The following is a 19,555-nucleotide window of genomic DNA, read 5'->3' as shown; positions in this document are numbered from 1 at the left end:
GCGCGAGCCCACTCCACGCAGAGAACGCCCGCCCCTGGGAAGGGCTTCCTGGTGACCCCTCTCAACAGCTCCCCATGTCTGCCGGCAGGGGACTGCGGGGAGGGGGCCGCGTCCTCTGGGCCCCGGCCCGGCCCCCCTGCGCGCCCGCCCCCAGACGCCCGTCTCCGCACAGCCCTCGCCGTCGTCAGCACCCACCCGCGCGGCGGCGGCGGGCGGCCGCCCTTTTAAATCCCCAGGCTCATTTGCATGGCCCCGCCCCCCAGTGACACGGCTGGCGCGGGCGGGCCCGTCCCCCCTGCCCCTGGGTCGCTCTTTTTAAGCTCCCCTGAGCCGGGGCTGCGCTCCTCTAATTGGGACTCCGAGCCCGGGCTATTTCTGGCCCTGGCGCGGCTCCAAGAAGGCGTGAGTTCGCGGCCCCTCCGGTGGCTCCTTTTTTTTTTTTTTTAATCTATCATTTAAATAAATTATTTATTTATTGAGGCCGCGCACGGGCCGTGCCTAGCTTCCTGCCCCTCGCCATCCTTCGGGGGAGGTGGAATATTTTTGTGCCCCCCCCCCCGCCTGGATGTGACATATAAATACCCCGCGGGGGCCAGGGCGGCGAGCACGCGGCGGCGGCGGCCTCTGAGCGCTTCTGCTCTCTCTCCCGGTTTCAGATCCGCATTTGCTACCAGCGGCGGCGGCGGCGGCGGCGGCGGAGCCAGGCCGGTCCTCAGCGCCCAACACCGTCGCTCCCGGCAGCTCGGAGCGCGCACCGCAGGCCGGCAGCCGAGCTCGCGGTGAGTCCGTCCCGGGGCCGGCGGCGGAGGGGGGCGCCCGCGCCGCGGCCGCACGCCGCCCCCTCCTGCAAGCCGCCCCGGGGCTGCAGCGCGCGCCTCCGGCTTTATTCCCAGGCCGGGGCTGCGCGAGCCGCCGGCGGGGGAGGGCCGCGCGGCGCGGGGGGCGGGCGGTGGGGCCGGGCGGCGCGGGGAGGGCGCCCGCACCCCTGCCCCCGCGCCGCGGGCGCCGTGCGGGGGGCGGGGACCCGGGAGAAGCGCGCGGTGGGGGAGGGGGTGCGCGGCTGCGGCGAGCGCGAGTCGTGCACCCGGCGGCTCTCGGTGCACCTCGCGCGGCCGCCGCTCCCGCCCGAGCCCGAGCCCGAGCCCGGGCCTGTGCCGTGGGGGCGGGGAGAGGGGCAGGCTGGGGCGCGGCGGGAGAGCCCGGGGCCGGGCGGCCCCGCAGCCTGGGGAAGTTCTCTAAGTGGGGGGGGGGTGGGATGGGCGGGAACCCCGCAATTCGGCCTGAACTCCGGGCTCGGCCTTTTATCCCGGCGCTCGCTCCGCAGCCGAGGCCGACTCCCTGGCCTGGGTTTGGGGCTTCACCCCGACCCCACCTCTGGCCCGGCCTGCGCCTCTTCAGCCCCCCGGGCCCGGCCTGCCCTCCGCCCCCACAAACTGGTTTCTCTGCTTTGCTGGGCTCTGTTGGAACTAGTCCCTTTGACTCCCCGTTTCATTTTTTTTTTTAAACTGGGGCTTTTATTTTGCGGGGAAGTCGCGGAGGGAGGCGGCTTTCTTCCTCTCCCCCGCGCGCGCCAGGTTTCCTGCCCCAAGGCGGGCTTGGGTGCCCCCTCTGGCAGGAAGTGGGGCCGGGTGCACCCTCGTGGCGGTGCATGCGGTCGGAGGGCACCGGTTTCCCGCGCCTGCACCCGCGGCCTGCGCCCCTCCCCCCGCGCGCTCCGGCCCCTCGTCCCTCCGGCCGACCAGCAACGGCCGGGCGCAGACACTTGCAGAGTCACCCAGGGCCGGTCTGGAGTAGGGGCGACAGGGGTTTTACCAGCCCCCGGGCGGGTAAGGAAACTGGCGGGCGAGAAGGGTCGCCAGGAACCCATTCCAGTTTGCTCTGTGACCTTGGGCACCTCATCAACCCTTTCTCTAGGCTACTTTTTGGGAGGAAACGAGGCAGCCCCATGGTGATTTCCTAGAGTCATGCCCACGGATTGCCTTAGCGTTTGTGGCGCCCACATTGTGTGGAGAGGACAAGTCTGAGGCCCGAAAGGGCTTATTACCGACGATAGGATTGAAGTTGGGCCTCAAACGTGGCTTCTCCAAGCCAGGCCTCCCTGATGTTCAGAAACAGGTGGAAGAGACAAGCATTTGTTGGTCTCACCAGAGAGGGCCTCAGGCCTTAATTCAGTTCATGGAGGCCTGGATCTGGGGTGGGGGTGAGCGGATTAAAGGGTCCCCAGCAGCAAGAAGTGGGGAAATACCAGACGCACTCAACAGGGTCCCCAGGCAGGCTGGGCTGGGCCTTGTGGGATTAGGGGCTGGCTCCGCCCAACTAGAACCCCCTCTTGGAGGGGGCCTCCAGCAAACCTCATGTGAGGTCAGCGCTCATTTAGCTGATTAATTTTGATGTTTAGTTTTGAAGGGGGATCTGTGGTGTAATGTAAGATTCTAATCACTGCCTGTAATTACAGAGCAGGCCAAGCCACTAATGATGGAGCAGGATAAATCGCCAACCACCTTGTTTAAAAGGGTCTTCAAGTCTGAAATATTATGAAATGGAATAATTACCAGACGAAGTCTCGCCGTCTGGAGCATTTCAATACTTGAGAATCAGGGGCCTTAGGCCCCTCGTAACAATCACAAGTTTGCAAAAAAGACAGGCTTTCCTCTCTTTGGGTTAAAATTGGAAATAGTCTGAATCTGAAAAGGGAGAGTCATTTTCAAATGTTCTAGTTCTCATTTTGATTGGAGTGAACCTTTCAGTTGTTTAAGCGTTTTTAATTTTTACCTAGTTTGATTCTTGCAGACGTAGGCAAGACAGGTGGAGCATCATTACCTCCATTTTATAGGTTGACGGGCTTTTCTGGAAGTAGAGCCACTTGGGCCCACCCTTTGCCAAGGGCAGCCTCCGAAGACCAATCTCTGTCTGTAACTTGGGGATACTAACTGGGAGGATAGGACTGGGGGCCCCTTGTTGCTCTTTCTCAGCCTCTGGAACAGACTCCCCAATACAGGTGCAGGTGCTCCTTGCAGAGGTGGTTTTACATGAATTCTGTATTTGTAGGACTGATTAAGTCCAAACAGTCCTCTTAAGAAGAGGGGATATGCTAGAAAAGGACCAAGGTGCTTTGAGGATCAGCCCTCCTAGGGCTTCAGGGGGTCAGCTAGTGTCTTCTCCCTCTCAGTTGGAGAAGTCCCTGCCCCTAATGTGAGGAGGCATCAAAGAGAAAGATCCCATCTGACTCCAGATGGGTGCGAGTGGGCTGAGGGGAAGAGGAGACTCCCCTTTCAGCTTTGGGTGGTTTCCTTTCCTCCCCGCACCTCACCCAGTGTGGTTTTAGCCCCCATTTCCCAAATTGTTTGCATCTTTGACCCTCCAAGGTTTAAGCCAGGGAGAGGGAAGCAAAGAGAACCGGTGGGGCCCTGGGCAGTGCTGTGGACAAGGTGGCCCAGGGACTGATGGCATGGCTGCCAGGTAGATGTGCAGGGCTCATTCCTTGCTTACCTCTCTTTCCTTGTTCCCCGCGAGCTACCCAGGCTTGGCTTGCTTTTAAAAGAGAAGGGGCAGCACAGTGGAGGGGAGGGCCCTGGCAGTCTGAGGACCATCTCGCCCACACCTCAGCCAGGGCCGCCTCACCCACAGCCAGGTCTGGGCTGGCTGCGCTCTTGAGTGGGGGTGGCAGGGCAACAAAGAGCCCTTCTGAGCAGGAGATAAGGCCCTGATTAGGGCCAACGGCCCAGCCCCACCCTGCAGCCTGCACGCCGGGCTAGGCAGACAACCCTAGGCCAGGGTGGGAGTCCTGGGGGGCCCTGGGAGCAGGCAGTTTCCTGCTGGGCGGGAGTGATGAGGGTCTGGAGGTGGCTAACGCAAGAAGTTTCATCTGAAACACTTTCCCTGCCTCCCAGCAGCCCAGCCGTGGCTCCTCGCCTGCTCTGCTGACGAGGGAAGATGAGCGAGTCGAGCTCGAAGTCCAGCCAGCCCCTGGCCTCCAAGCAGGAGAAGGACGGCGCTGAGAAGCGTGGGCGGGGCCGGCCTCGCAAGCAGCCTCCGGTGAGCCCTGGGGCTGCGCTGGCAGGAGGCAGCTGGCTGTCCAGACCTTCGCCTTGGTTTACCTCTTGGGGCTAGGGAGGTTTCCGGCATCCTGGCAGGTGAAAACAGGACTGGCAGGCTGCGGCATCCTTCCTATACATACGTGCGCTCCCCACACACGCGTCCCTGGTGCCCGAGACCCCGGGAGAGGAGTGTGGCCCAAGGGAGCGCTGAACCTGAGTTCAAGCCAGGAGTGAGCCTGTAGTCATGCAGGCCAGAGCTTCCACTGGTAAACCACTCACCATTTATTTCCAGTCCATTGTGGACCAGTGTATTGAAGTATGGTGGCTCAGTGGTAAAGAATCTGCCTGCCAAGCAGGAGACGTGGGCTCGATCCCTGGGTCAGGAAGATCCCCTGGAGGAAGAAATAGCAACCCACTCCAGTCTTCTTGCCCGGGAAATCCCATGGACAGAGGAGCCTGGCGGGCTACCGTCCGTGGGGTCATAAAAGAGTTGGAGGTGACTTGGCGACTAAACGCCAACAAAGATGAATTATAGAAACGTGAACGTTTACATATGTAAGCCCAGTGGCATGCGTGGCAGCACTCTTAACTTACTTAATGCTTCCCGTCCGTTTCTGGAGTTCTTCATCCCGGGGCAGGGGCCATCACCTGTTCGTGGGCTTCCTTGAATGACCCTGCATTGGGCTCTGCCTGGTTCTGTAAAAGCCCAGAAGGTTTACAACGTTGGGGAGTTGGTGGCAGAGTGACTCAGAGCCCTGGTTCTGGGCACCCCGGGGAGCTTGGCCAGTCAGGCTGTGTGGGCCACCTGTTACCTGGTGGAGACCTTGGTTTCTCTCTTGAGAGGCAGCTGTCCCACATGAGGGCGCAGCTGTGGGTGAAGCCCTGTTCCTTTCCTTTCCTGGGGAAGAGAAGGGGAAAGGAACTGAAGCTGATCCTTGTCCACCAGGCCCCAGGCACACCTCCCCGCCCCCACTGGGAATCCGTACTAGCTCTTGAGGAGCCGTGAGGAGTCTCATGGGCGGTGGAATTCATCTGTCTCTTTCAGAGCCCTGTTCACGTGTGGAGAAGTCACCCCCTTAGTCTGATTTTCTTTTGGCCTCCCCCTGCTGCCTGTGGGCTTGTCAGTGAGGGGTGTCAGAAGGGGTGTGCGGTTACTGGGCGATGAACAGCCCACGGGCAGCCGCCCTGGGAAACCACCACTGATGTGCCTTTACTGCCCGGCTTCTGTGCATTATGTAGCAGCTTTTTATTCTATCTCGGGTCTATTAAAGTTGCAGTGGCCCAAATGGCAGGGGTCTCTGGGGTTCCAAGATGTGGACATGAGTCCTCCCTAGGAGGCAACCTAGAGGGAGTCTGGTTTGCAGGGAGAGCCGGAGGCTCCTCCTAGGGGAAGGGGCATCCTTTCTCCTCTTCTGCATCCCTGCCTTCTGGCGGAGGTGGGGGTGGGGTGGGCAGTGCTGATAGCCCAGTGCTGCAGACTGGCCTGTCTTCATCAGCATCTGGCCCAAGACCTGAGAGCTGGTCGGAGGCTGAGCTGGGGTGTGGACAGGGCTACCCCGTGTCTTTCTGCCCCCGCGACACCCTTCCCAGAGGCCTTCTGGTGTCTTGCCATTTCGCTGTTCCAGAGAAGCTAGGGGAAAGGCTTTGCAGAAGAATGTCAGATGGAGAACCTGAATCCCAAGGGCTACCTGCCATGGCTCCTGTGCATTCTGGAGCGGGGGCGGGCAGACCACTGCTGGGCTGGGGCAGAGGGCTCTGTCCTGAAGGGGCAGGGAAGGTGGCTTCCACGTCTCTGACTGTCTCATCTGTCTTTGCAGAAGGAGCCCAGTGAAGTGCCAACACCTAAGAGACCTCGGGGCCGACCGAAGGGGAGCAAAAACAAGGGTGCCACCAAGACCCGGGTGAGGCTTATGGGGGGCCCTCTGCCCTGACAGCAGCCATGGGAGGCCTGGTCTGTCCTAATTCTCTGCACCCGCTTCTGGCATATGGGTGGTGACGGGCCTGTGCCAATGGAGGCGAGGGGGGGCAGTGACTGAGGTCTCACTTCTGGGCCTTGGCCCGCCCAGGACAGTGGGGAAGTCAAGGTGTCCAGCAGGTTTCCTGGTCTGGAGAGGCAAGGGGGCAGCTCCACCCGGGGCTGAGACTGTCACCTTCTCTGTGGGAGGTCCCCTGGCTCCTGCAGGAATGAGGGGGGAGGCCAGATTCATAGTGGCATCAGCCTTTCAGAGAAGTTGTTTTGTTTTTTATTTTATTTTTTCTAAGACACGACTCATATCCTCTTGAGTCATGGGTGGAGGAGGGAGTTGGGGGGCGTGTGTGTATGTTGGGGTGGGGGTGCAGTGTGGCTGGCCAGTCATCACCAGCTGGACTCGGGTGGGCCTGCTGGGGTGGGAGTCCCGGGCCGCCCCTCCCTACTGTCCCTCACCATCTGGGGCACTGGTCATTGGGTGGGCACCGTCGGGGGCATTTTTGACTTAGTGGATCTTTTTTCTGACCATCTAGAAAACCACCACAACTCCAGGGAGAAAACCAAGGGGCAGACCCAAAAAACTGGTAGGTGACTGGGGCAGAGGCAGCTTGGTTCTTCTGGGGAGACTGTTAAAGAGTGAGTGATGCTCCATCCTGTGCGCCCACAGAGGGAGATGGCTCTCCCTAACCTGCAGGGCCAGCAATGGTGGGACTTCACGTTTTCACCCAGGCCTAGGGAGGGGAAAGGGTTTGTCCAGGGCCCCCGGACTCCTGGCACTCAGCCTAGGGCTTCTGAAGAGGCTGTGTCCATGAGAAGTGTAGGGTCCCGGGTACAAACCAGGCTAGACTCCCTGCCCTGCCTTACTGGGGGTGGTTCTTATCTTTTCCTTCCCCTGCTTCTGGTTCAGAGTCAGAACTTCTAGGGTGGACCTTGAGGTCATATGGTAGCATCTCCCCACCCCGCCCCGCTCCCCCATTGTAGTAATGAAGAAGGAGAAGGGGTTTAAGCAGCAGCAATAGAGGAGCTCAGCTCCAGAACGGGGCTGGGTCATAGCCTGCTGGGTGGGAGCTGAGGGCCCCCACCCCCATCTGGGCCCCCAGGCAGCTGGGAGTGGTGGCTGGTGGGCTGCGCCCAGAGATCTGCAGGCTGGGCCCCTGCAGCCTGTCCTCCTTGCGGCTTGTTCCTCGAGCTGTGTGAGCTGAGCCACCACCGGCTGAGGGGGGCTTGGGGTGCTGGCAGGGCCCCAAGAGTGAGTAACAGGAAACGGGTTGTTTTGGAGTTTGTGCCTGGCACGGGGGCCCTGTGTGGTGTCCCGACATTCCCGCCCAGTGAGTGAGCCCCGGCCGGCACACACTTCCCCTCGCTCCCCGCCCTGGCCTGGGGTCAACCTGCGGCCGTGGCCACTCCACCGCCTAGCAGCTGCCCCTGCGGGCCGCTGAGGCCACCTGGTACCCTCAGTGGAGGGGCTCACAGCCTCCAGCCACCCCTGCCCTCCCCTTCTCCTCTCCCTGGCTGCCGTCTCCCACCCCAGGACCAGTCACTTCCTTGCCAACTTGAGCCCAGGGTTGCCCTGTGCTCTGCCAGGAGCCCCCTGCCCCTGGGGGCTCAGGGGCCTGGCTGTGTGTGAGACCAGCGTGTGTGGTTTTTTTTTTTCCCTCCCTTTAAATTCTTCCTTTTTTATGAATGAAACTGGGCCGTGGAGGTTGCTGAGTCACCCACACACTCAGCCCTGACTCATCCCCCTTCTGGAGAGGCCGGGCGTGGGGGGGTGGTGAGCTTGGCCTCTGGGGGCGGCAGCGGAGGAGGGAGCGGGCCTGGCATTCTCTTGATGGCCCTGCCTACCCTGCAGGAGAAGGAGGAAGAGGAGGGCATCTCGCAGGAGTCCTCAGAGGAGGAGCAGTGACCGCCGCCCGCTCCCTCCCGAGGAGCAGTTTCCTTCTGGGACTGGACAGCTCCGCTCTGCTCCCACCCCCCGCCCCCAGGCCCTCCCCGCCCCCTACCTGCGCCCTCCCCGCCACACTACACTGCAGACCAGCTGCCACAGGGCCCCCGGGCCCGAGTGGGGAGCCGCTCCCTTTGATTTCAGGTCCCAGCGACCCTTCACCCAGCCGCCCTCCCCAACAAAGCTGACTTCCACTTAGCCACTCCTGCGCTGCCGCAGCCCTGCTCCCTGCGTGGTGGGGGCCTTGCTGGCTGGGCTCTCGGTTTGGGGATCCCCTCTGCCTCTCCCCTCTGGCTTCCCAATAAGGGGCCTGGGAGGGCTCCCCTGGCCTTAAGAGGGGCACAAGCCCCATCTCATTCTCTCATTTGGACACGCCCCACTTCACTGTACTAGCGGCAGCAGGTGCGGCCACTGGAGAGGGGTGACTGCCCCGAGATGCCCCCCACCACCCCCTCTCCTTCCCGCCTTGCCTTGTTCCCACACTAGGCGGGGCTACCCTCTTGGGGGCTCAGGAAGGAAGGTAGGAATGTAAGCCCCCTCCCAGCTCTAGGCAGGCTCCAGCCCACCTTGCCCTCACCCTGGAATCCCATTGCAATGATGGAAAGAGTCCCCTTTATCCAGGTGAGGCCCAGGAGGCCTGGGCTCCCTGCAGCAGCCTCTTGAGCTGGAGCCATTCCCCACCCCTGTCTGCTTCCGCTCCAGGCCTCAGTTTCCCCTCCTCCCTTCCCTCGGGGCACTAATAACAAGGAGCTAGTCTCGCCCACTCCCACCCTTCTGCTCCTCCCCAACCCCCAAGGTTCTGGTTCCATCTTTCCTCTGTTCACAAACTACCTCTGGACAGTTGTGTTGTTTTTTGTTAAATGTTTCATTCTTAGACATCCGTCGTTGCTGCTGCTACCAGCGCCAAATGTCCATCCTCATCGCCTCCTGTTCTGCCCACGTCCCCCTCCTCCAAGAAGCTCTTAGGGGAAGGGGTCTGGAGCAAAGCAGGCTGGGTACCAACTCCCCGAGTCCCAGGGAAGGTGGGGTCCTGCCCCTAGGATGCTGCAGCAGAGTGAGGGCGGGCAGGGAGGGGGCCCGTGTTGACTGTCAGGTGTAGGGGCCACCTTCTCCACCTGCTCTGTCAGGGAGGAGGTAGCCATTATTTGTCCCAGCCTGGGGCTCCCCTCTGGTTTCCTATTTGCAGTTACTTGAATAAAAAAATATCCTTTTCTGGACTGAGTCTTTTCTGTGGTGGGTGCCTAGAATAGGGAATGTTAGAAACCAGGGATCTCTAGTGAGTTGAGTGAAAAAGAAAAGGCACTGGAGTTGACTACAGGGAAGGTAAGCCCCTCTTGAAGAAATCAACTATACCCCTAGCCACAAAACATTTTATTTACAAAATATATATACTGAATATACATTAGGCCCTGTCACCATGGGAACAGCTCCAAAGCTATGTCTTGGGAGGGCTAGAGAAAGGTGCCCGTGGAAGGGCAAAGCCCCACCTGGTAATCCCAGCCACCCTTTCACCCCAGGAAGAAACATTCTCATTAGTTCCTGGGAGTGGCTGGTAGGTAGGCTCATCCCACAAAGGACGGAAAGCCTAGGAGGGAGTGAGGAGGTGGGTCCAGTGGAGGCTGGTGGCTCTGCAGGGCTTAGGAGCCAGGCTGGAGGGAAGGGTGCTGGGGGGGAGCAGCAGGCTGCGGGGCCCTGGGCAATCAAGACCCCGTGGTTCGGGGAGGGGCGGATCAGGGGGCTCAGGTCATGTCTTGACATCCAGCAAGGGCATCCGCTTGTGCTGGTAGCCACTCTGCCAGCCATGGACCACCTGTAGCAGGGGAGAGCGGGCCACAGCACAGCTTGCAGGGAGGTACCTGACTGGCCCCAGCCCAAATGGTGAAGGCTGAGGGCAGAAGCAGGTTCTGGCTTCAGGGCTATGAGGAGAGCAGGCCCACCCCTGCTGGTTCTCCGTCCCCCGAGTGTTCACCTTGGGGTCCCCCACGTCTGACAGCAGCTCCTGCTCGGCCTCATGCAGCTCCTCGGCAGGGTCGTAGCTGTACATGGGGAGCAGGTGATGGCGAAGCCGGTCCACCCTGGGGGGCACAGGGGTGCTCAGCCACGGCACCCTACATCTCCCTGCAGACACCTGACTCCGCTGTTTCCCCCAATGGGGCACCTCCAGCGGGTGCCTTTCAGGGTACACTAGAGCTCTAAGGACACACGTCTGGATAAGAAAAAACCTAAGGGTGTGCAGGGAATTTCAGCTTTGTCTTCTGAATGGCTGAGGGCATCTTACGTGTATGCTGGGATCTCAGATCCTATGGGAAGAACTTTTAAGCAGAATGTGGCGGGGGGCACTCGGGACAGGGACACTCACCGTTTTCTCTTCTGGATGTACATCACCTGTAACAGAGACAGTACTGTGGAGGCGGCTGAGCCCAGGATGGCCCATGGGGGAAAAGGACCCGCCTCCACACCCTCCCCTCCCGAGAGCCTCTGCTCCCGAGACAGCAGGACAGTGAGATGCTGTGTACAGGCTGGTCCGGGCCCACTCGCCCCTGCCTTAGCAAGAGTGTGGGGGTGTGTGTACGTGTGGAGGCTCCTTACCACAGCCACCACCACCCCGACCAGGGTGATGAGGAAGAAAGGTCCCAACACATAGCCCACCATGGAGTCGCTGTTGGCCTGCGGGGCATTGGGCACTGTGGTGTTACTCATGACATCGGCAGCCGGAGGGCCTGGTAGTCCGCATGGGCAGTACCGCCTCGGGAGGGTGCCTCCCCCGGGCTCCCTGAAGAGGGGGAAAGTGAAAGTGAAGGTGGAAGTTGCTCAGTCATGTCCGACTCTTTGGGAGCCTATGGACTGAATATAGTCCGTGAATTCTCCAGGCCAGAATACTGGAGTGGGTAGCCTTTCCCTTCTCCAGGGGATCTTCCCAACCCAGGTATTGAACCCAGGTCTCCTGCATTGTAGGCGGATTCTTAACTGAGCTATAAGGGAAGTCTGAAGAGGAGGAAGGAGGTTGTCAATTCCACCCAGGGTGACAGCCAGGCTCTGGATCCCTCCCCGAGATAGTAATACATGAAAACTAAGGTCAGGTCCTAGAAAGGGAAGGGAGGGGGTCTTCCAGGTCAGTGTGCTGGGCTGAACCCTCCAGTGACTCTCAGCAAATCCTGGGGTTTACCCAGGGGCACCAAGGGGAGGCCAGACCCGGGGCCTGAGTGCTGCCCAGGGTGGGGCTTTCACTCAGGTGCTGGTGCTGGCCAAACATTTGCAGATACTAGCTACTGAGGGAAGATTAGGTGGAGGTCCCCAGCTCCCACCCCCTCCTCCTGGAGCACTGGGCTACCAGAAGCTATCCAGTGAAGCAAAGTGGAGAGATTAGGTTAAAACACGGGGTCCTCACTGCAGCCAAGGGGTGAAGCAGGAGCATCTGGAGGACCCCCCTCGATCCTGGTCCAGTGCCTACACTTCAGGCTATAGCTCCCGGGCCTTCGTTGTCCCTGGTGTCACTCCAGACATAGAACCTGGGCACCGTCTCCCCCATTGGTCTTGCGCCAGAGCGGACACCAGTGGGCAGGACTGGGCTGCATCTGCGAGGTGATGTCACCTCCCCTTGGTCCTCACTCCGGGCTCCGCCCGGGTCCCTCCCCTCCTGGCCTGGCATGACAGGCGGAAGTGGAGAGGGTCAGCTCCCATGACAGATGCAAGGAGACTCTTCACGGGTGGCTGCACGCAGATGCTCCGAGGTCCGTGACCCCGGTTCGCCTGGGTTTCCATCGGAGGTTAAGGGCTGAGCCGCCTGTCTCGGTGCCCATGAGGGCTCCGGACTCGCCCAGTCGCACACCCGTCCCGTGGTCGAGGGGACATTCTGAGGTAGGGAGGGTGACAGGCTGTCCCTAGGATGCGGACCAGCAAGGGACAGTGAGGGGTAGTTCCCACGGCGTTGGGAGGCTCAGGCCAGGGGAGGAGAACATGAGGGGGGCGCAGAGCGACCCGAGTATCCTGGAATCCCGACACCCCGAGGCGTGGACCTGTACCGGCGCTCTGCAGCCCATGCAACCCGGCCATGCCTTACCTCCCGCCGCTGCAGCCCGGAAAGGAACGCCCTCGGTTGGCTCCCGGGCCCCGGAAGAGCCAGCAGGCGCGTGATCAAAGGACCCGGGGAAACAGGCGGAGCCGCGGTATCGGGGTGCAGCCAATCCGATGGCCGCAGGCAGCCGGCCCGGAGACTGCCGGAGCCGCCAATCCGGAGGCGGATACAGCCGGGGCTGCAGCGCCCACGCCGCGGCGGCAGGGGGCAGCCGCCGGCTGCGCGGCGGCGCGGGGCGGGGCGCGCGGCTTCCCGGCGTCCCGCGGGGCGTCCCCGGGGCGGCCGCGCTCCGGAGCTCGCGTGTGGGGCCGGGGCCTGGCGCGCGCGCCCCTCGTCCTGCTGGTCGGAGCCGGGCTCCGCTCTAACGAGCATCGCAGGCCCTGTGGGACCTCCGTTAATGTCTTGGAGCCCTCTAGGCCTCCTCGCACGCAGCATGACTGCCCGTCTGTGCTGTGCTCGGAGTGTGTAGGCGGGCCTAGAGTAGCCCTTGCCCGGCCTCGGACCTCGCGCCCAGCCACCCTCCCTCCCTGCGCCTTACTTACTCTTCGTGTTGGTAAAACAGGCTGCTGCAGGCAGCAAACGACGGCACGAGTGGAGCCTATCACATAACATGCCCTGAATTTTAAATTTTCCTGTTAACCTCTTTCCGGTTTTCTGGGGCATAAAAAAAATGGACCAGCGGGGTGAAGTCCCTCTGCGTCACAATAGGCTTGCCAAGTAGGTTAAGATTGGGTCGAAGCTTCCGTGGGCTGATCATTAAAATGTCACACACTTAACTGGGGTCATTTGAGGAAGATCGGTGGATTTTAGCAATGTCAGTATCCTAATGGTGATGTTACAGTTTTGCAAAAGTTAGCATTGGGGGAAGCTAGGCCAAGTGTAGAAGGGCTCTATCTTCGTTATTTCTTACAACCATAGGTAAACCTACAGTTACCTCTCCCCCATCAGAATCACATACAATTGGGAAAACTCCAGATTGGCAGGTAATGGAAAACACCCGAGAACCTAATGGTCGTGGCAGCTGAGCCAGGTTGAGATCCTCCCGGTCCTCAGACCCTCCTGAAGATACAAGGGCCGTGTGCCTCACCCTGTTCTTTCTTTGACAGTCAGAGGATGCACACGGATCTTAGTTCCCCCACCAGTGATGGAACCTATGCCGCTGGCTGTGGAAGCACAGAGTCCTAACCACTGGACTGCCAGGGAATTTCCTGGGTCACCCTGTTCTTGCCAGGGACGGCCAATGGCCCAGATGTGGTTGAGCCACTTGGTCTGGTCGGGCCTCAGTCTTCCCAAGTCCTTCCAGAAGTGGTTAGATGAGAGCAGATCTGGTGCAGAGATGACCCAATTAGGAACCAGAAGACAGGTGCAAGCTCGCCTCTTGCCTCCAGATACCACCATCTGACTGTGATGGAGAATCAGATAAAGGGAAAGGAATGAGAGAAAAGATTGAGTCTGGAAACTCCAGGCAGATTTCCTGGTATTCTCTCGGGTTTGGGTCTGGAGAGTAGGGAGACCGCCCATCAGGCTTCTGTTAGGAGGGCAGAGGGAGGAGGCACCTCCCCAGGCAGGGCCTCCCCAACCTTACAGGGAAATAGGAATCAAGCAGTAGGTTTTGGAGCCCAGGGGCCCTTGGCTGCCCACACACTCAACCTTTGTTCCCATTCTCAGTATTTCCAACCACACATCTTGAGAGTCTAGTGGTCCTAGGAGCAGGCCTAGTGGTTGCAGTAGCTAGGCTAGTATGTGGAAAGGCATGGGGTCTTTATTCATAGGACAGAACACCATTCCAAGTTGGGCAGGGCAGGTGGGATGACCTCAGTTTACAAAGAAGCAAGCTGAGGTTCTGAGTGGTGTGATGACTTCCCAAGGCTCTTGGTGTGATCAGCAAGGGGAAGGCAGAATGGGCCCCGATGGGTGGGCCCTCTTCCTGGACAGCTCTGTGCTGGCAGCTGCTCTGGGATTGTGTTTGAGGTCTGGTTTGTTCCTGTGATGAGATGAACTGTGGTAGGTTAAATCCATATAATGTAAACCATAAAATAATAGAGTTAATAAGCCAACAAAAGAGATAAAATACAATTAAAAATTCTCAAGTAATCCAAAAGAAGGTAGAAAAAGAGCAAAGGGAGACAAAGAACAGATGAGAGAACCAGAAAACAAGATGATAAAATGAAACCTAACTCTGTCAATCACAGTAAAGGAAAATGGTCTAAACAGCCCAGTTAAGGGACTTCCCTGGTGATCCAGAGATTAAAACTCCCTGCTTCCGCCCCAGGGGACATGAGTTCGACCCCTGGTCAAGGAACTAATATCCTGCATGCCACATATGGCCAACAAATATAAAATGAATAACCCAATTAAAAGGCTGAGATTGTCAGAATGGATAAAAAAAGTAAGACCCAATTATATGCTGCCCATAAGAAATGTACTTTAACTACAAAGACTCTTAACAGGGTAAAAGTGAAAAGATGGGAAAAGATACACCTTGTTTATGCTTGTCAAAAGAAAGCTGGGAGGGCTGTGATAAAATCAGATAAATTTGATTGCAAAGCAGAAAATATTACGAGATTAAAAAAAAGGTCAATTCATAATGACACGATTGAGGATAGACCAATTCTAAATGTTCACGTACCCAATAAGACAGCTTCTAAATACATAAAACAAAAATGGATACAACTGTAAGAAAAAACAATCACAGTTTTAGTCAGAGATTTCAATACTACTCTAAATAATTGATAAAACAAGCAGATAAATAATCAGCCAGAATTAAACTGGAACAACCCTATCAACCAACTTGATATTTATAGAACATTGACATTTATAGAATATTCCACCTAACATTAGGAGGATACATAGTCTTAAGATCATATTCTTGGCCATAAAACAAGTCTTGATAAAAAGGATTCAAGTCATACAAGATATGTTTTCTGATCACAGTGGAATTATATTAGAAATCATTAACAAAAAGATCCTTGGAAAATTCATAAATATTTAGAAAATGAATAACACACCTCTGGATCAAACAATAATTAGGAACTATTTTGAGCTGAATGGAAATGCAATGTATCAGAATTTGTGGGACATCTCTATTAGAGAAATTCATAGCACTAAATATCTATTAAAAAAAAGAAAGATGTCAATGACCTCAGCTTCCACCTGAAACCAAAGTATACAGAAGAAAATAACAAAGATCAGTGCAGAAACTCATGAAATAGAAAACAGAAAAACAGAATTGATGAAAGCAAAAACTGCTTCTTGAGAAAATCAACAAAACTGATAAAGCTCTAGCCAGACTGGTCAGGAAAAAAGAAAATACAAATCACCAGTATTAGGAATGAAAGATTCTACATCACAACAGATTCTACAGACCATAAAAGAATAATAAGGGAATATTAGGAACAACATTTTGCAAATAAATTCAATAACTCAGTTGAAATGGAAAATACATGGAAACAAAGACAAATTATCAAAGCACACTTGAGAGACAGATAAATGTATAACACTTTAGGTTGAATTTATACCATCTTAACTTCAATGGCATACATTAACTCCTCCTATTCAATTCCATGTCCCCCTTTAAGTTGGTATCGTTACAAATACATCTTTATATATTGCATGCATATTAACATTCATAATTATGTTTTTATGCATCTATGTTTTAAACCATATAAGAATTAAAGAGGCGTTACATACCCTAAATACAATAATACTAGCTTTTATTTTACTTTGTAGTTACCTTTATCAGTGAACTTTTTTTCTTTATATGACATTGAGTTGCCAGTGACTTCTGGTTTTAGTCAGAATGACTCCCCTTGGGAAGCCTTGAGGGCTTCCCAGGTGGCTCACTGGTGGAAGAATCCGCCTGCCAATGCAGGAGACGCCAGTTCAGTCCCTGGGAAAGCAAGATCCCCTGGAGGAGGAAATGTAACCCACTCCAGTATTCTTGCCTTGAGAATCCTATGGACGGAGGTGCCTGGTGGGCCATAGTCCCACAGGGTCGCAGAGTCAGACACGACTGAACGACTGAGCATATACGCGCAGCATTTCTTGTAGGGTGGGTCTACTAACAACAATAGATTTTGTTTATCCGGGAATGTCTGAACTTCTCTATAACAATTTTTATGGATATAGAATTACTGGTTGACAGCATTTTTTGTTTTCCTGTCAGTTCTTTAAACGTATCATTCTACTGGCTTCTGGCCTTCATGGTTTCTGATGATAAATCAACTCTTAATCTTAGGATGTTAATTGTAATCACCATGGTAACCAATAAAAAATAAGTAGGAAATATACAGAAAAGGAAATGAAACGGAAATCAAAATAGTACCTACTAGGAGAAAAATCAAACACAAAAGAATGCAGTATTGGGACGACTGAGGAACAAAAAAGATGATAATATAGGAAACAGCACTATGGCAGAAGTCAGTCCCTGATATCAGTAGTCACTTTAAATGGAAAGAGACTAAACTCACTAATTAAAGGACAGAGACTGGTGACAGTGCACAATTTATGAATGAATTTATGCCACTCAACTATATGCTTCAAATTATTAAAATGGTAAGTTTTATGTATATTTTATCACTCACCAAAAAAAGCAGAATGGATTTTTAAATGATCTAGCAAGATTTGAAGAAACATTTCCCCAAAGAAGATAGGCAAATGGCCAAGTAAGTACATGAAAAGATGTTCAGCAGCAGTAATCATTCAGCTCAGTTCAGTTCAGTCGCTCAGTCGTGTCTGACTCTTTGCATCCCATGGACTGCAGCACGCCAGTCTTCCCTGTCCATCTCCAACTTCCGGAGCTTGCTCAAACACATGTCCATCGAGTCAGTGATGCCATCCAACCATCTCATCCTCTGTCGTCCCTTTCTCCTCCTGCCTTCTCAATCTTTCCCAGCATCAGAGTCTTTCCCAATGCGTCAGTGGCATCAGGTGGCCAAGGTATTGGAGCTTCAGCTTCAGCATCAGTCCTTCCAATGACTATTCAGGATTGAGTTCCTGTAGGATGGACTGGTTGGATCTCCTCGCAGTCCAAGGGACTCTCAAGAGTCTTCTTCAACACCACAGTTCAAAAGCATCAGTTCTTTGGTGCTTAGCTTTCCTTATGGTCCCAATCTCACATCCATACATACTACTGGAAAAAACATCGCTTTGACTATATGAAACTTGGTCAGCAGAGTAACGTCTCTGCTTTTTTCATACGCTGTCTAGGTTGGTCATAATTTTTCTTCCAAGGAGCAAGCGTCTTTTAATATCATGGCTGCAGTCACCATCTACAGTGATTCTGGAGCCCAAGAAGATAAAGCCTGTCACTATTTCCATTGTTTCCCCATCTATTTGCCATGAAGGAATGGACCTGATGCCATGATCTTAGTTTTCTGAATGTTGAGCTTTAAGCCAACTTTTTCACTCTCTCACTTTCATCAAGAGGCTCTTTAGTTCCTCTTCACTTTCTGCCATAAGGGTGTTGTCATTTGCATATCTGAGGTAATTGATATTTCTTCCTGCAATCTTTCTTTTTTTTTTTGTCATGCATTCTATTTCTTTGGGGAATAAGGTAAACCTCAGATTACAGAACCAAGGCAGATAATTTTGCAGAATTACAATGAAACCAGTCACAATTCAACTGGGTTAGATTTCAACGCAGAGATGATGGTGTTCCTCCAAACAGTCTTCAACCTGGGAAGCTGACACTCCTCCAGGATGTGGACAGACCGTAAATACACTTCCTCCTACTTTCAGCTGCTGAGAGAGAAGTCCTCCCCTGATGGACCAGCACTATTTCTTTTTCGCTGCTCTTTTCCCTTCTCCTTTCCTTGGCTTCTCCTTTTCACGAAGTTTCTTTAGACGAAGCTGCTCATCCTTGAAGTCCTGATGTTCGTCTCTGTAGAGGCCAAGAAAACGTAGTATCCCCATGAGTGCAAAGTAAGTGTTGTGATTTGGATACCAGTCATAAGTCTCCTTCCTCTTGGCCAAAGGCTGCTCACTGAACAGCTTCACCACTTTCATGGATTTGGAATCAGTAGGCCTGGCAACCTCACCAAATAGCTGGGCACTCAGACAACTCATGCGCAAGGCATATTCTGAAAGTGAAGACATTTCTTGGGCAGCAAGGAATAAGAGGCCCTAGGACTTTTCAGGATCCTCGTGTGTCCCTTTACGGAAACTTTCAACTTTATCTACTTGTGACCTTCTCTCCTGTGAGCCCTTTTCCCCTCCCTGCAATCTTGATTCCAACTTGTGCTTCATCCAATCTGGCATTTCGCATGATGTACTCTGCAGGTAAGTTAAATAAGCAGGGTGACAATATACAGCCTTGAAGTACTCCTTTCCCTATTTGGAATCAACTTATTGTCCCATATCCGGTTCTAACTGTTGCTTCTTGACCTGCATACAGATTTCTCAGGATGCAGGTCAGGTGGTCTGGTATGCCCCATCTCTTGAAGGATTTTCCAGTTTGTTGTGATCCACATAGTCAAAGGCTTTGGTGCAGTCAATGAAGCAAAAGATGTTTTTTCTGGAATTCTCTTGCTTTTTCTATGATCCAACAGATGGTGGCAATTTGATCTCTGGTTCCTCTGCCTTTTCTAAATCCAGCTTGAACATCTGGAATTTCTCAGTTCATGGACTGTTGAAGCCTGGTTTGGAGAATTTTGAGCATTAATTTGCTAGCATGTGAAATGAGTACAATTGTGTGGTAGTTGGAACATTCTTTGGCATTGCCTTTCTTTGGGATTGGAATGAAAAGAGGTGGGGAAGGATCCAAGTATATGCTGCTGTCAAGAGACTTACTTTAGACCCAGAGACACAAATAAGTTGAAAGTGAAAGAATGGAAAGATATTCTATGTAAAGAATAATCAAAAGAGACCTAGGGTAGCTATACTCATATCACAAAATAGATTTTACATCAAAAACTGTTACTAGAGACAACGGAGGACATTTTATATTGATACCAAGGTCAATCTGTGAAGAAGCTTTATCAGTTATCTATGCAGTGAACAGGGCTCCCCAGGCGACACCAGGGGTAAAGAACCCGCCTGCCAGTGCAGGAGACGTAAGAGACACGGGTTCGATTCCTGGGTCGGGAAGGCCCCCTGCAGGAGGGCATGGCAACCCACTCCAGCATTCTGGCCTGGAGAATCCCATGGGCAGAGGAGCCTGGTGGGCTACAGTCCACAGGTTTGGAGAGAGTCAGACACAACTGAGGCAACTTAGCAGGCACGCATACACCAACAACAGAGTCCCAAGATATATGAAGCAAACACTGACAGAATTGAAGGGAGAAACAGACAGCTCTACACTAACAGTTGGAGACTTCAGTACCTTAATTTCAATAACGGAAAGAATGTCCTATACAGTCAGCAAAAACTAGACCGGGACATGACTGTGGCTCAGATCATGAGCTCCTTATTGCCAAATTCAGACTTAAATTGAAGACAGTAGGGAAAATCACTAGACCATTCAGGTATGATCTAAATCAAATCACTTATGATTATACAGTAGAAGTGAGAAATAGGTTTAAGAGGCTAGATCT

General features: G+C 54.4%; 2 protein-coding genes and 1 pseudogene across 4 annotated transcripts; 1 reads left to right on the top strand and 2 right to left on the bottom strand.

Moving 5' to 3' along the window:
- On the top strand, nucleotides 282-9,165 carry HMGA1 (high mobility group AT-hook 1). 2 transcript variants are annotated; one of them, XM_018039155.1, is made up of 6 exons: nucleotides 282-402; nucleotides 657-779; nucleotides 3,894-4,035; nucleotides 5,855-5,938; nucleotides 6,540-6,590; nucleotides 7,856-9,165. In XM_018039155.1, the coding sequence occupies exons 3-6, from the start codon at nucleotides 3,934-3,936 to the stop codon at nucleotides 7,907-7,909; spliced, it is 291 nt and encodes a 96-aa protein (XP_017894644.1). In that variant the 5' UTR covers nucleotides 282-402; nucleotides 657-779; nucleotides 3,894-3,933; the 3' UTR covers nucleotides 7,910-9,165. The 2 variants fall into 2 exon arrangements, with proteins under 2 accessions (XP_017894644.1, XP_017894645.1); XM_018039156.1 differs by having other exon boundaries at nucleotides 3,891-4,035.
- Nucleotides 9,305-12,131, bottom strand: LOC102172109 (uncharacterized protein C3orf18). The gene is made up of 5 exons (XM_018039154.1): nucleotides 12,009-12,131; nucleotides 10,538-10,721; nucleotides 10,308-10,333; nucleotides 9,918-10,023; nucleotides 9,305-9,758 (listed from the first exon to the last, which is right to left on the bottom strand). The coding sequence occupies exons 2-5, from the start codon at nucleotides 10,646-10,648 to the stop codon at nucleotides 9,693-9,695; spliced, it is 309 nt and encodes a 102-aa protein (XP_017894643.1). The 5' UTR covers nucleotides 10,649-10,721; nucleotides 12,009-12,131; the 3' UTR covers nucleotides 9,305-9,692.
- LOC102172396 lies at nucleotides 17,590-18,241 on the bottom strand (annotated as a pseudogene). Its single transcript, XR_001917062.1, has one exon. The product of XR_001917062.1 is annotated as a 28S ribosomal protein S33, mitochondrial pseudogene (transcript).

This window comes from Capra hircus, chromosome 23 (genome assembly GCF_001704415.2).
Source record: "Capra hircus breed San Clemente chromosome 23, ASM170441v1, whole genome shotgun sequence".
NCBI lineage: Eukaryota > Metazoa > Chordata > Mammalia > Artiodactyla > Bovidae > Capra > Capra hircus.
Note: the sequence above shows the minus strand (reverse complement) of the source record. Positions and strands in the feature narration are given on the sequence as shown.

What these genes read in the sequence shown, in the direction of transcription:
- HMGA1 (XM_018039155.1), top strand. Translation starts at nt 3,934, where the DNA reads ATGAGCGAGTCGAGCTCGAAGTCCAGCCAGCCCCTGGCCTCCAAGCAG. An exon ending in AGGGTGCCACCAAGACCCGG is followed by an intron (nt 5,939 to 6,539) that starts GTGAGGCTTATG and finishes CTGACCATCTAG; the next exon opens with AAAACCACCACAACTCCAGG. An exon ending in GGGGCAGACCCAAAAAACTG is followed by an intron (nt 6,591 to 7,855) that starts GTAGGTGACTGG and finishes CCTACCCTGCAG; the next exon opens with GAGAAGGAGGAAGAGGAGGG.
- LOC102172109 (XM_018039154.1), bottom strand. Translation starts at nt 10,648, where the DNA reads ATGAGTAACACCACAGTGCCCAATGCCCCGCAGGCCAACAGCGACTCC. An exon ending in TCGGGGTGGTGGTGGCTGTG is followed by an intron (nt 10,334 to 10,537) that starts GTAAGGAGCCTC and finishes TCTCTGTTACAG; the next exon opens with GTGATGTACATCCAGAAGAG. An exon ending in TACATCCAGAAGAGAAAACG is followed by an intron (nt 10,024 to 10,307) that starts GTGAGTGTCCCT and finishes TGTGCCCCCCAG; the next exon opens with GGTGGACCGGCTTCGCCATC.